Genomic DNA, 15,322 nt, shown 5'->3' on the forward strand with positions numbered 1-15,322 from the left:
GAACGGAAAAGTAAGCTGATAAAGTCACTTCCCCAAGCTTGGCACTGATCCCAAAGTCTGCTGAGGAGGAACCATAGGACACAGTAAAGGGAAGCTGGTCCTGCTGAGAGTCGTTTCACCTAGCTATTTAATTGCCCACTCAAAAAAACCACGGAGCCGGTTCTAAATTATGGTAGTGGTCAGTAACGTTAAGATTGCTATTCTCTTTTATGCCAACCATACCGCATCCGTTAAAAGAGCTCAAATGAGCTAAATGGTTGAATTTGGTTTAAGTTCCTCTACTTCCCTCCCCCCATCTTGCTCTCCACCCCCAAGAGACGGGGTAGACTGGAAAAACGAGCTTTTAAATCAAAGTCTGGTTCCGTGTAAGAGCAAAACTGAGAAAAGACACAACAATGATGGAGGAGGCCAAGTACTTAAAAAACCAAAACAGGAGTTTACCCTAGGCCGCGCCCCCACAAGGTTGTCGGGCTACCCACCACTGACAACACCCTCTACCCCGCTCTTCCTGGGAAGGACAGGGATTCGATCAGTTTGCATCTTCGTAGCAGGTGACGATGGAAAATGGTCCCACCATCTTTCGTCCGGAGCTCAGCGGTCAGGGCGACCACCAGTCGCCTTGGCCTAGAGGAGGGCGGGGGCTCTCTGCAAGGTGCCGGGAACCTCCAAGAGCCGCCCAGCTCCAGCCGGACATCCGCGTACCCGTGGGCTCGCGGCCACTCCCCGCGCCTTACCTGGCGCTGGGGCGCCAGGGGTACGCCCGGGGGACGCCTGGGGCCCGTATTCCGCCCCGGGGCCAGGCCGCCAGCACCCTCCTCTCGGGAACCCGGTGTCTTTCCACGGCCCGCCTCCCAGCCGGCAGTCCCCGCCCGGGCCCGCACTCACGCTCCACGTCGTGCAGCTTGGCCCGCTCCTCCTCCAGTTTGCCCTTGAGGTTTTCGGCCTCGCTTTTCAGCGACGCCAGCGTCTCGTTCTCGTGCAGCCCGTCCGTGGCCATCTTCGTGCGGGGAAGCGGCAGGAAGGGAAGCGGAGTACCGGGATGCCGGTGAGCTGCGGGAAGAGGCTCCAGCCGCCGCGGGCGCAGCTCCCAGCCGCCGTCTCCCGATCGCGCGGCCCCGCCCCCCGGCGCTGACGCGGACAGAGGCGAGCCCCGCTGCGGCGCCGACCCTCCTCCCCGCCGGCCTCTCCCGCGGGCACAGCGCCCCCTCCGCGCCCCTGAGCCGCGCCTGCGGCGCGCGCCCGGGCGCAGAGACCCTGAACCCGGCCCCATTTAGCTCTGCTGCGTTTTCTGCCCGTGGGAAGCAGGGAGTGTGGGTCCCATTTTACCGATGAGAAAACCGAGACTCGGGGTGGTACGGGACTTGGTGCAGGACCAGCACGTATTGAGGGCCAGGTTGGGATTCCAAGTCAGGACAGACTGGCTCCTGGGAATCTGGTGAACTCCCAGTGACACTGCCCTCCCTTCTGCTCCCGCATCCCTCTTTCCCCGCACGGCCATCCCTTGACTGGAACTTGAGGGTTCTACTGGCAGAAACCCTAGAAGACAGGGCAACAGGGTCCGGCTCGCATCACTGATACCCAGCCAATTCCAAGTTGCTCTGTTGCTTCCGCGACCGAGAACCGGAAACTTGCCTCGTTTATTTACTTGAATATAAAAAGAAAAGAAAACAAAACGAATTCTGGCTTCAGAGAAGCTCTGGGGTTTTAGCACGCCCGCTCCTGGCTTTGCTTTTCCGTTCTTCACTCGGGAATTAAGTCCAGGGGCAGGCTGGGGACGTAGCACACGGGGGCCCAGACGCGGGGCTTTTGAGCCGGTGCCCAGTGATCTGAGACCAGGCACTTCTGAGGCAGCGTCCTCACCCACAGAATGAAAGGTCACTACAGTTCTCTCAAGTACGCAAGCGTCCCTCTTTCCAGTCCCCTACAGTGCCAGGCACAGTTCCAAGTGCTTTGCATTAATAACTCACAATAGTCACCCTGATTGGGTACTATCATCACTCCCATTTTACAAACGAGACAATTGAGGCACAGATAGGTTAAAGGATTTGCTCGGTTCACACTTCCAAGAGGCAAAGGCAAGATCTGGACCCAGTCAGTCTGGCTCCATTCAGTCACAAGCTTCAGGACTCCCGTGTGGAAGACCCAACCCACAGCTTCTTCCTCTTTCCCGCCCCATGAGCTTCCATGTGTGTGTTTGTGTCAAGACTGGAAAGGCAGATCAAAGTTACAAATTCTAAAGTGAACCATCGCCAAGGGGAATCTGGGTGCTAACCCCACCTTCTTTGTACCCCTTCCTTTCCTGAGGAGTGCAGCCTTGCTTGCTATCCTGAGCCCTCTCTAAGAAAAACTGGAACTAATCCATACTAATATTATTCATATTAATATATTAGGTGCTCACTTAATGTTGGTTTATAAATGGATGTAGAAAACAGCATATAAATACATAAAACATGTATTTAAGTAAATCAAGTATATAAAATACACAAATGCCTTAGATACATTCAACTATTTGTGGATGTTTCAGAGTTGGCACTGCAAAAGGTTAAGAGCATAGGCTCTGTCTGGATCAGACTCCCTGAGGGGCAAAGCCTGGCCATGCTGTGTGGCCTTGGGTGATTTACTTCACTTCTCTGTGTCTCAGGCTCTTCATCTGTAAGTGGGATGACACCTTCCTTGGGGTCCTCCTCAGGAGTGACTTTGTAGCACATTCGGAGCAATGTTTGGCACACAGCATGGGCTTGTTATTATTAAGGCTGCCTGATGCACGAGCAATTTGCGTGAAGTAATATAAATGAGGGGACACTTCTCACAAGGGTCATCTCAGCAGGTCTGGGTAAAGCAGTGTCCTCTCGTCACCTCCTCAGGCCCACACCTCCGGGACCATAATGGGATATATGAGGTTGCCAGCCTGCGAAGACCTGGGGTGAGGGGCGCTTCATGCTCATGTGCGCCCTCCTCTGGAAGTTCTGTGCGTAAAAGAAATCCCGAACGCCTGCAGATTGGAACGTCTAGCATTTAGAAACAAGGCCATGCAACTTTTTAATAGCCGGAAAAGTGCTGTCTTGTACTTTGGTGCTCAGTCCGTATTTCAGTGAGGAGTGTGGAGATCTGCTGGGTTTCAGCAGTGGGGGAGACACAGGGTTGCCCCTAGACATGAGAAGGGCCCACTGGAGGTTGTTGTCGACACAATCCCAAACACCTGGATGAAAGGTCCATCATTTGGATGTCCCCTCAGCCAAAGGCGCCTGTCTGAATATTTGGGAACCCCCACGGGCTTGTCGCCTGAAGACAATCTCCAGGCAGGGCCTCTAACCTGGGAAGAATCTGTGATGCTACAAATCTGGGATTCTGGGCTCCTTCTGTCCACAGGAGAAGTTGTTTAAAAAACAGAAGAGCTAGATTAATAAACAGCAATGCTCCAGGGTGGTAGGGTAGCCACCAGAAAGCAGGCATATTTTAAGAAATGCATGCCTCGCTTTGACAATTTGCAGAGCCGAGGTTAGAACACAGTGTGCTGCAGGTGAAAGCCCATCACACTGAGCCTGACCTCTGACGTCAGGATTACTAAGCTGTACCAAAGCTGGGTGCTACCCTGAGCTGTTTATTTGCCATTCACTCTATGGGGCTATATATTTTTTAAATCGCTGTCAGGGATTACAGCAGAACCAGGAGGATGAATACTGCCTTCTCCTCATTAGTTAGGCACAATGTAAAAGTCATCTTTCCTCCTTTTGAGGTAGGGTTTAAAAAATGTGTTAATAATTGAGGATGTCACCCTGGCTGGTGTGGCTCAGTGGATTGAGTGCCAGCCTGTGAACCCTATAAAGTCACAGGTTTGATTCCCAGTCAGGGCCCATGCCTGGGCTACAGGGCAGGTTCCCAGTTGGGGGAGTGCAATTGATTGATGTATCTCTTACATATCTATGTTTCTCTCTTTCTCCCACCTTTCCTTTCTCTTTAAAAGTAAATAAATAAAATATAAAATAATAATAGTAAAAGATTTTCTGTTAGGCTTTGGAAAAGAGTGCTTTACCATTTTTGACCAGGTGGGGGCTGGGCTCAGCCACACTACTGAGCTGAGCTTTCCAAATCCTCTGAGATATGACCAATTCCTAGGGCTTCAGCTATGCTGTGGATGTTTTTTTTGCTGCAGGATCTGGATATAGATCTTCCATAACTAAAGATCTGGATATAAAACCTGGGCATAGCCACCTCTAGTGAGGATTGATTTGTGTACTTGAAAAATGCCAGGATTTGTGTTCAGCCCCTAGTCCCTGCTGAACGCTTAGGTTCAAGGAGCACTTTTCCTTGGGCTTAATCTTACTCATTCCCGAGGCCCTGTGTGGTTTAGTCTTCAACAGGACTGTTCCTAGTGGCAGCTGGCACAGGGCCTTTGCAAAGATGCTCTCAGGCTGTTTATTTGCCAGTGTCCCTTTTAGCTTGGTTGCTTGCCAAGCAGACTAATAGAATACAAAGAAAAAAGCATTAGCTCTAAAAAAATAATACTAGCTATAACATTCACTGGGCATTGCCTGTATTTGGTACTATTTTAAACACTTCATCAAGCAAACTCAGTTGATTCTCATGAAGCCCTATGAGATAAGTTGTATTGTTCCTTTTTTACAAACAGTGCATAACTACCAAAGAACAGAACTAGGACTTGAACCCAGGGAGTCAGAGACCAGAGTCCACACCCTAAGCCCCTAACCCCCCGTGCTATACTGCCTTACCCAGCCTGGCTGCGCTGAAAACATTTGTGTGTGTATACAGGACCTTCACGTTAGATATTGCTTTAAGATCAGTAACTAAAATTTTTAAAAAGTTACACTCACAATTTCTGCACATGCTGAACAGTAGCTGAGCTGTTGAGATTTCTTGAACACTGGTCTCAGAGCCCTTTGTTTGAAACATTTGTCGCAGGAGCCAAAGACATTAACTAGAAAGGTCTGATCACACATCTTTAACCCAAGATGAAGCTGAAAGAGAGACAGAGAGAAAAGGGATGTAAGTGTGTGATCAGGAGAAGTGTGTGATCAGCTTCAGCCAACAGGAGAAGCTTTCTTAAAGTTCACCTTCCTTTTGTCACGGTAGTTGTTCAGACCTCTGCATCTGGGATAAAGTACCCACAGTTAATCTGTAACCTCCGATTCATCACAACAGGCTGGGTCAACATCAACTCATGTATTTCATCAGTAAGACATTTATTTAAAGCATCAGACAATAGGTTTTCTGAATTTGTTTAACTGGTTATTTTGGCAGCTTGCAGACATGGACATAATTGATTTTTGTGGCATAATATTTCCTTAAAATTGATTTTAGAGAGATAGGAAGGGAGGAAAAGAGAGAGAGAGAGAGAGAGGGATATCTGTCATTCCACTTATTTGTGCATTCATTGGTTGATTCCTGTGTCTGCCCTGACTGGGGATGGAAGGGGCAACCTTGGCAAATGTGGATGATGCTATAACCAACTGAGAGCTACCTGGCCAGGGCCTGCAGCATGTTAATTTTGTGGGGCTTCAAAATAGAAAGCCTGGTTGTAATGAATAGTATAATTTGGAACTTAGAAAGAAAAAACTGCTCCCTTTAGGGTGAACTTTTGGAGCACACACAGGAGTCAAAAACGGCAGAGCCTGACCCCAACCAATGCCAGGAGGCTGAGGACATGTGGGGTTGGCTCCTTGCCAGAAACGCAGCCTCCCACTTACTCACTAACCACGTGACAGCCACAGACCCAGGCTCCCTGCCTGTCGACTCAGAAGTCTACAGGCCCAGGCCACTGCAGGGACGGCCGAAGCAGAACCACCTGGTGACTAACGGTGCTGGCTCTGGCTGAGTGGATCCTGGCCCGCCTACTTATGCAAGTTACTTACTCTCTGTGAATCTTTGTTTGCTGATCTCTGAAATGAGGGTCTTAGAATCCACCTCATAGGGTTGTCAGGGGAATTCTAAATAACAGTGCATGAAGCACTTAGCTCAAGGCCAGAATATAGTGAGTGCTCCAGAGATGTCACGCTGCCCAGTGAGTGGCTGTAAGAGTAGCAGAAGCAGCCACAGCAGCCGCAGCAGCAGCAGCAGGAAGGAGGGATGGGGAGGCTGCAGATGTGGACCAAGCAGAGAGGAGCCTCTGGCTACAGTTCAGGCAAGAAACGATGAAGGCCTGAACTAAACCAATGCTGTGGGATGGATGTGGACCACACTTAGGAAGGAGAAGGAGCTGGACTTGGCAATGTGTGGGGATGAGGAGAGGGAGATGTCTATGTGTCTCCTAGGTTTCTGTTTGGGAGGTGGGGGGGGTCTGGTGCCATTGTTGGAGATGGAGGGTCAGGAGGTTACAGTGGGAGGGGCAGCCATCTATTGTAGCCATGCCAACTGAACCGGTGTTCCAAAGAGTGGGCTGTGTCAGGGCTCAAAGAAATGATGCCCTGAGTCTGCAGATATCCTGAGGCACTGGCCTGTACACTTTAACAGAGCCAGATTTGCAAGGGATGTGTTTGTGGGGCAGATGGCCGTGAGGATACCTCTGAGGAGAATGTCACTGTGGGGCTGCAGAGAGAAAGTATAGCTCTTGCAGCAAAGGGACACCTGGCATAGTTCTTGGGGTCTCTAAGTAACAAAGGAGTAGAGGACAGTCCCTTGAGAGATAATAGGGGAACCAGCTACTGACCTCCAGAGTACTTGGCCCCGACCTCCCATAGCCACCCTGGGAGGGAGGCAGGACCTCTGTGTTTTCACAGCCGAGGAACGGCTGAGGGAGGAAGTGAGTTCAAAGTCAGTGTTGGAGCCGAATCTGTAGGTAGTGGGCCTCCACGGCCCTCACCATCGAGCTCGTGCCAACCAGCTGCTCTGCTTTGTCTCTAGTGAGCTAAAGGATGCAAACAGCCTGCCCACCAGAGCCTGTCCTGTGGTGGGGGCCTGGTAATGTTGACCCCCACTGCCCATGCCTGCCCAGGGGGCCAGGCACAGGGTCATTCTGGGGACTCCAAGTAACAGCACTAGGAAAGTAAGCCATGGGTTTTTCAGCAAGGGAGCAACGTCATTTAAGTGGATTATCCCAGCATCTGTGCTTCCACAAATAGGTCAGAGACAGAAGGCACAGCAGGGATATCAGCCAGGTCCAGGGACTGGATCATGGGGGAGGGGGAACGCGGTCTGGACAGCAGCAACTGCAGGAATGAAAGTCAAGGGGAACCGAGTGGAGAAGGAGTAGAAGGATGCCTAGGAGCTTTGGAAGGGAACTAGAAAACACAATCAATATCCCGGATCTGGATGGAGACAATGTTTTCCTTCCCAAACTGGTTTTCTTTTCAATTATAAGAGTTGCCTATGTTCATTATAAATAATAGGAAACAAGAACATGAAGAAGGAAAATTAATCACTTACATGCTCTATGTTAACAAATAATTGACTTCTGTTAGCATTTTGTTTTCTTATATCTTAATAAACATGTGTATACATTTTTAAAAATTAGAATTGTATACAACATATAGGTTCTGACATTATTCTTAATTGTGTGTTTTTTCTTCACATGTCACTGCATATTCTTGGAAAACACCGTATTTTAATGGAGACCACAAGCTTTGAATCATATCAGTTAAATCATATCACACAACTAGCATTTTAGATCTGGTTGGTTAAACATGGGCAAGCTATAAACCAAATTTGAAAGATTATAGTATTTTAAACCCATAAGTGTTATACATGGTTATTGTAGAAAGTTTGGAAAAGTCAAAAAGGTGTAAGGAAAAAAAATCACCCATAATGCCACTGCCCAGAGAGTTGTCTTTTCACATCTCGGTGTATGCATGAACAGATTTTTAGGACAATTTGTTCATGTAAACTGTTTACATTTTTATATCCGGATGTTTTTCATTTAGTATTTACATCATGAGCTGGATTTAATTTTAGTATAATCTATTGTACGCATTGTCAATCATCTTTTTTATGACGAGGGAACTTTCCACAGCGAGAGCAAATGCTTCAGTGAGCATTCGGACAAGAAAACGATAAAAATGCCCCATTTTAACAAGTTTTGATGGGAAGTAGAAAGAGTTCACAGTCCTGCTCAAAACGTCCCCAAACCCTTCCTTCAACACTCACAAAATTTCTTGGATATATAGTTTAAAAATTACCCCAAAGCCCCTATTTTAGAACAGAGTTAATGCCAAAGTTATGAAGTCAAAAGTGAAAGCCCCCATCGCCTGTCCCGCGTTCGTGCCCCTTTAGGTTGGTGTGGATTCTTCCCGACTTTTCTGACACCTTACAGACAGGCTATCGGCTACTTGTTCTCCACCTAACCTGTTCTGTTAGTACTTTAGATCTGTCTGGCTTTCTGGTAATAGCTTAAGAATTATTCTATACTACGGAGTATCATAATTTATTAAACCTATCTCCTCTTGTTGGATATATAGGGTATCTCCAGTTTTTACTCTCAAAATAAGGCCTCATCGACCAAATTAAAAATGGGCACAAGAACCCAGGTACTTTGCCGGCGGGAATGTGAAATGGTGCGGCTGCTGTGGAAAACTGGCGGTCGCTGAGAGGCAGACGGGGGCGTTCCCCTGCGGACCAGTAAGGCCACTCCCAGGTGTACACCCAAGACAACTGAAAGCACACGTTCGTGTGAAAACCTGCACGTGCGTGTTTGTAGCAGCATTTAAGCCAAACTGTGGAAACAGTTCAAATGTCTGTCAGCTGATGGATGGATAAACAAAATGTGGTGTATCTATACCGTAGAATGTGATTTTGTAAAGAAAAGTTCTGATACGTGCTACAACCAGGACAAACCCTGAAAATATTAAATTAAATAAGCCAGACATAAAAGGCCACAAATTATGTTTCCCTTTATATGAAGTGTCCACAATCGGCAAATCCGCAGACACAGTAAGTAGATTAGAGGTTGCTGGGGAGGTGGGTGTGGGGTGAGGAGCGACTGCTTAATGGGTATGAGGTGTCTTTTTTGGGGTGATGAAACTGCTCTGGAATTAGGTGGTGAGTTATTTGTTAGGTGTATTATATCTCAATAAAAAGTATTACTTAAATGTGCAAAAGACTTGAACAAACACTTTACAAATGCAGATATCCACATGGTCAATAAAGACATTGTAAAAAGCTCAACATCATTGGTCATCAAAGAAAAGTGAATTCAAATCACACTGTGATATCACTACTTACTCACTAGAATTCCTGAAATGAAAAACACCAGCACTCTGAAGGGTGGGTGAGGATGTGGAGAACCGGACCTCCTTCCTTGCTGTCAGGAGTATAAACTGGCACAAAACCAAAGAACAAGAATGCCACAGGGCTTCATTAATAACAGCTCCACACTGGAAAACCCAAATGTGCAATGGCAGACAAGATAAATAATTTACGGCGCATTCACACGTACAAAGGAATAGACCACTGATGCTGGACAGCCTGGATGCATCTCAGACTCATCACAACCAGTGCTCAGCGTCAAAGACCTCTCGGTGCCACACGCGGCTCTCTGAGGCTCACGGTGACGTGTCGAGTGTTACCTGGATCCATTTCTAAAACTGATCAAATGGCTTTAAAGACAATTAACTTTTCCCCTGATGCCAATACTGAACAGACTTGAAAAATGAAACATCGTACTACTACAAAAGGAATCCGTGTGAATCACAGAAAAATTAGGACATTTGGATGTTCCCACCACACAGAAAGACCACTGTTAACACCCTGCTATGTGAGTATCTGAACAATGGTATTACTTTTCTGAGCTCTTGAGAAACAGTCTAATTTATGTTAACACATACATACCTTCCGGGGAGTTGACACTTGAACTGATCAGCAGAAAGGGGAGAAGAAGTTAGAGCTACCAGCTCAGAGGTGCAGAAGGGACTCAGCACAACTAATCTCCTTATTGGGGCTTTACGCCCAGCTCAGCTGTTCTGTCCATCCTGCCCTCTGTCCTGCCCCCGCAGCCTCAGGTTCACTGCTGGGGCACCCACTGTCCTTTGTGTCAGAGACTCACCCCTTGAGCCCTTTGCCCAGCCACGCTGCCAGGTGCCATCAGAACCCTGTTGACTAGTTTTTCGGGCTTTGTTCTCTGCTCTCTGAGGAGGCAGAGTTCACAGGTGTGACCCCATGGATCCATAACCTGCTCCACTGAGTAACCCTGACATTCACCTGTGACTAGATGGTCTCTCCCGCCTCCTCGGTCCTCCTCCCACCAGCACCTAGTTAATTTTGGCCACCCCGCCCTGCTTCAGCCTTGAAGAACTGATCAAGCCTGTGGGGTGAGTGCCCCCCTTTCCCCTTTCCATGCACTTCTCAGCCTCTGCAGGTCCCCTTGTCTTGTCCCCAAACCAGATCTACTCCTTCCCAGGGCTGGCCCACGTCCAATCCTGCCACCCGCACTGGGACTTCGCTCCTGCACTTCTCCCCCACCTCGCCAGCATCCCGATGAAGGGATGGTGAGGTGTGGCCCTGCTCTCCAGGACTGCACAGGCTGGCAGAGGAGATGGGCAAGCTACTGGCTTACAGCTGAGGCTAAGTGCTGTGGCACAGGCATGGCCCCAAGTTATGGGAGCGGAAGAGGAACAGAGATGGATTCCATGTGGCCCAAGGAAGGTCTGGAAGGGGCATGGAGACCATGGTGCAGAGCAGAAACCCAGGCAACTCTCCCCAAGTAGCCCCTCATTCTGGCACAGCTTTAGGGAGCCCCACGGAGATTTGGCCCAAGGCAGGACCTAGGGTACATTTACTTCCTCTGTAGAGATTCTTACATACATTTTATGAGATATTATGACTTTATAAAGATTCCAGCATCTTATTTGACCCTTAAAGAAAGTCACTAAAACTTGTGTACTTGAGCCCTGGCTTGTGTGGCTCAGTGCACTGAGTGCCTGCCTGCAAACCACCGGTTCAGTTCCCAGTCAGGGCACATGCGTGGGTTTCGGGCCAGGTCCCCAGTGAGGGGCCATGTGAGAGGCAATCACACACTGATGTTTCTCTCCCACTCTTTCTCCCTTCCTTTCCCTAAAAATAAATAAATAAAATCTAAGCACACAAACTTGTGTGCTTAAGAAAAACATAACGTAACAAAGAAAAGAATTTGACCCAATTCATATGGGAATTTATTTCATTGATTAAAATATTACAAAGTTCTACTTTCATTTCTTCATATACAGTGTATCTAAATGAAGCAGATTAAATTACTGATAATGTGAAAAGACATCATTACACATTAGCAGGGTGGTGTTGCTTCATACTCGTGTGTTATTATTCCCACTTCTAAGATGGATGTCTGTGTTGGAGTCACACCCATCGCCTGTGACTCTGTCAGACACAGAAGGGCTGATTGGGATTCTGGGGGGGGTGGGGAGGGGGGGCGGCGCTGCAAAGGGCACAGAGGCCACAGGCCAGGAGGGCTCCTCAAATGGTGTTTTATGGTCTGACAGGAAGGAGTGAGAAGGTGCAGGCGGACAAGGAACAGTCAGCTCCCACAAAACTTGGGAAGCACAGACTTCTCAAAAGGAAGAAAGGGATGCAATTTTTCAGTTATTTGTACAAGGAAATTTTGGAAAATACTCGATGCTAGTAAGATAGAGAAAATCATTAAGTGATTTTCTAAGTTAAATCTATATTTTACATTGTCTTTCTAAACTTGTTTTTTTAAAAAATTATTGTATAAAGATATTAAACAATGAAAATGATGGCAAATACATTGGCAGATGACATTTAAAGGTTCTTTTGGGGGAGATGGTAAGTAGTATGGCACCTAAGTTTTAATAACATGTTGGTTTTAAATAGATATATAAATAGACTACTTCATATGATTCATTTCAGATTGAGTATTCTTTTAAAAATTAGCCGTGGCTCATATAGCTCAGTGGATTGAACACGGGCCTGTGAACCAAAGTGTCATCAGTTCGATTCCCAGTCAGGGTACATCCCTGGGTTGTAGGCCAGGTTCCCAGTGGAGAACGTGCAAGAGGCAACCACATTTTGATGTTTCTCTCCCTCTTTTTCTCCCTCCCTTCTCCTCTCTAAAAATAAATAAAATCTTTTTTAAAATTTGAGGGGTCTGAAATAATAATTTTTTTTTATGTGGGAGCATTTTCAGTGAAGAGTCAGTGAACCACATCTGACCCCTCCCCCACCCCCAACAGGTATGGGGTGAGAGACTTCTGGCAGGATTCTGTGGCCAGATGGCATTACTGTCTGGAAGACTCAGACCTGAACTCCACTGCGGTGTCATAAATGTACCCCGGCTTCACATGAACCTTAGCAAATTTGGGAGACACTGTGTCCCTGGATCTTATGCCCCTCTGAGTGGAGCCCTGCCACAAGACAGATCTCGACCAGGAGACACCTGGAAGGAAACATGAGCCTTCCAGAATTCTAGTATATGCCGGCTGAGGTTCCCAAGCTGGACAAGGCCACAGCTGGGGTATGTTAATTTTTACGAAATGTACCAGTGGCAGAAATGTACCATTTCTGTCACTGAGAGTGACAGAAATGTGCCCCATTTGGGAGAATTCTTATTCTCTTCCTTAAATCACAGTTGAGCATTATCCAGTTCCAATGAATAAACCACATCCCTCATGTATTTGACCTTCACTTAGCTTTTGAGGAAAAGGTACATGACTTTTTCCTGCTATATTCTATGGAGAAAGCCTAGCTTGAAACTGCTGGGGATCTCGATCATTTCCAGAGCGTGGGGGGAGGGCGTGAAAGGAAACATGACTTGAAAGAGGTATCTGGTATCCAGCATCAGCTGCGACGAGTCCTCTCGGCTGCTGAGGAGGGCCTGAAATGAGAACGGGGGAAGTGAACGAGGAGGCGTGCGCATTCCACTGTGATGCTGAGAGTCAGGAGTGAGGAAAACGCAACAGCTCTCTCTCTAGTGAAACACTCCTGTCAGAGTCATGTGACACTGACAACCGAAAGCGCTTTCACTGGGGCAGCTCCGAGGCGGAGGGTCTGCCCGGCCTCCAGATCAGCTCTGGGGAACACCTCCTTGCTGTTTCTCTCCGAAAGCTAATTGCCTGCAGGATGGGCTGGCGACATGGGTCAGTTTTCTCCTCTTAGCTATCCTCATGGCATAATTCTAAGCCCATCCATGAGGAGATCTCAAGTATAAAATTTTTGTCACACTCATCTTTCTTTCTATTCAGTGTTTTGTAAACTTTTTTGGTTTTAGGACCTCTTTACACTCTTAAACATAACTAAGGATTCCAAGAGCCTTTGTGTATAGGGGTCTAACTATTGATATTTGCCATATTAGTAATTAAGTAATAACTTAAAGTGTATTTATTCATTAAAATAACAAGAACAAACCCTATACATGTTCATATATTTTTATTGAAAAATAACTACATTTTGAAAACTAAAAAGATTAGTGAGAAGTGGTATTGCCTTACATTTTTGTATATTTTTTTTAATGTCTGACTGAAAATGATGGGTAAAATCTTGGATCTCCTTCTGCATTCAACCTATTTGTGGCTGAAGTGTAAGAAAAAAAGTCGGCCCCATACAGATATGTAATTGGAAAAAGGAAGACTTTGCGGACCTCCCAAAAAGGGTCTCGAGGACCCCCAAGGATCCTTGAACCAAACTCTGAGAACTGCTGCCCTAATGCACTGGGTAAGGAAGAAACTTTCGGGACTAAAATAAGGAAAATGGGCACACAGGTCTCTGTTCCCGTTCGGCCCCTGCTCACCTGCATAGCGAGGGCTCAGAGACCGACAAGAAACAAGACCTGCTGAAGGAACGCAGAGTGTGAGTCATGCCTGGCGTTTGCTTTCCCTTCCCACGGGGCTAACGTGGCTTCTGGAAACTGGGGAACCTGACAGAGAAAATTCCTGCTGCTTTCTCTGGGTGCCTTTTGGGTGCCTATTAGTGAATGTACTTTAGCCAGCTTTCTGTAATGTTAATTAAATATCACTTTCTCATACTAACAATTAAAAGGCACATTCTTAAGGATCTCACCTGTACTTTGCGAACAAAGGACGGGGCCACTCTTTTCTCGAAGTCATCTATAGGCGTGTATGAATTAAGGATCTTTATGATCTGCGAAGCACACAGAAGGTGGTGTTAGGCTGTGAAAAAAGACAGCTCTGTCCCCAAAGCAAGGTTCTGGTGATTTGGGAACAATTGGGAACCACAGGTAGCTTTTTAATGCTGTAATTGGGCTCTAGGAACCATGTGTTATTTCTTTCCAAGAAAAGAAAACGCACAGAAGGGAGCAAAGACGAACCACGTAATCGGATGACAGTAACACAGTCCCACTTCCAGCCTCCACCCCCACCCTGCCATCTGTAAGTTCGGTGACGAGGGAGTGTGTCACACACACTTCTGTGTACTTAAGGCTTGGAGTTGGTGTTTAATAGATGCTTACAAGGGAAGAGGGTGGGCTACGGGAGACACCATGAAGCAACAGAGACTCAGGGGCACCCCATGGCTGGCTGGGCCAGGAAAGGCGACACTAATGGTAAGACCTGTTGGGGAAGATCAGGCGTGCCTCAGCAAGCCGGATTACCTGCACAGCCGACAGTGAGGTACAGCGCTCGTAGATCTCCTTGGCGTCGCTGTCTGTGGTCTTCTTGACCTGAAGCAACCAGGCTGCCTGAGAGAGAGGCTCCAAAGTTTCCTTGGCCAAGCTGTTCTGCAAGTTCTTGTCTTTAAGCCATTCTTCTAAGTAACTGATGTTGCACCTGGAGTAAAAGCCAGAGGAGCAGAGGGCCGTGGGCAATCCACTTAAAACTTGCTAGGGGAGGGTGCTAAATCCCCTGCTGTGTCCTGAGAGGGTGCCGGAGTCCACCGAGGGGAGCAGGACCACGGTCCAGCAGTTTCTTTGTCTGTAACATGAGGGGTGGACCATGATTCATGGTTCTATGGATCCTAAGGCTTTCCCTCAATCCACTGGGGCTTTTATGTTCTCCTTTTTGAAACAGGGCTGAAACCTACCTTAGAGAGCAGGTTTCTCTTAATTTCTTACAGGTTTATGAGTTGATGAATGGGTTTTAGTCCTACCAATCCACTGTGTGTGCTTGGAAAGTTACCCAACCTCTCTGGTACATGGGAGTTGTGAGAATGCTCATACATTACTAGTGGGAATGTAAGACGGTGCAGCTGCTAAGGAAAACAGTCCGGCAGTTCCTCAAAATGTTAACGTAAACCTACCATGTGACCCCGCCATTCAACGTCTGGGTGTGCACTCATGAGGGCTGAAAACATGTCCACACAATAATTGTCCACAAGGGTTCATAGCATTTCATTTAGCCAGAAAGTGAAAAAACACTAAGTTCCATATATTAGTTTTTATAACTCATGACTAGGAACAGAAAAGAATTAGGCA

The 15,322-nt window shown here is 47.3% G+C and overlaps 2 protein-coding genes across 5 annotated transcripts in view; both read right to left on the bottom strand.

Annotated features, from left to right (window-relative positions):
* Nucleotides 1–9,872, bottom strand: part of GNB5 (G protein subunit beta 5) — a 37,643-nt gene extending 27,771 nt beyond the window's left edge. The window contains exons 1-4 of one of the 3 annotated variants that reach the window (XM_037054655.1): nt 9,778–9,872; nt 9,172–9,266; nt 4,833–4,976; nt 886–997 (exon numbers count right to left, since the gene is read on the bottom strand). In XM_037054655.1, the coding sequence (XP_036910550.1) occupies nt 886–997; nt 4,833–4,958 (238 nt within the window). In that variant the 5' untranslated portion in view covers nt 4,959–4,976; nt 9,172–9,266; nt 9,778–9,872. Of the gene's footprint in view, nt 1–885; nt 998–4,832; nt 4,977–9,171; nt 9,267–9,777 lie in introns of those variants that run through there. The other 2 variants (XM_037054654.1, XM_037054656.1) reach the window with 2 other exon arrangements.
* A 2,737-nt stretch (nt 9,873–12,609) lies between these two features.
* The window catches only part of MYO5C (myosin VC), an 89,777-nt gene continuing 87,064 nt past the window's right edge, over nt 12,610–15,322 (bottom strand). For both annotated transcript variants that reach the window (XM_037054652.1, XM_037054651.1), the window contains exons 39-41: nt 14,504–14,678; nt 13,954–14,034; nt 12,610–12,772 (exon numbers count right to left, since the gene is read on the bottom strand). In XM_037054652.1, the coding sequence (XP_036910547.1) occupies nt 12,620–12,772; nt 13,954–14,034; nt 14,504–14,678 (409 nt within the window). In that variant the 3' untranslated portion in view covers nt 12,610–12,619. The remainder of the gene's footprint in view (nt 12,773–13,953; nt 14,035–14,503; nt 14,679–15,322) is intronic.

This window comes from Sturnira hondurensis, unplaced genomic scaffold, assembly GCF_014824575.4.
Source record: "Sturnira hondurensis isolate 20B ecotype Veracruz unplaced genomic scaffold, ASM1482457v3 Scaffold0008196, whole genome shotgun sequence".
NCBI classification, from domain to species: domain Eukaryota; kingdom Metazoa; phylum Chordata; class Mammalia; order Chiroptera; family Phyllostomidae; genus Sturnira; species Sturnira hondurensis.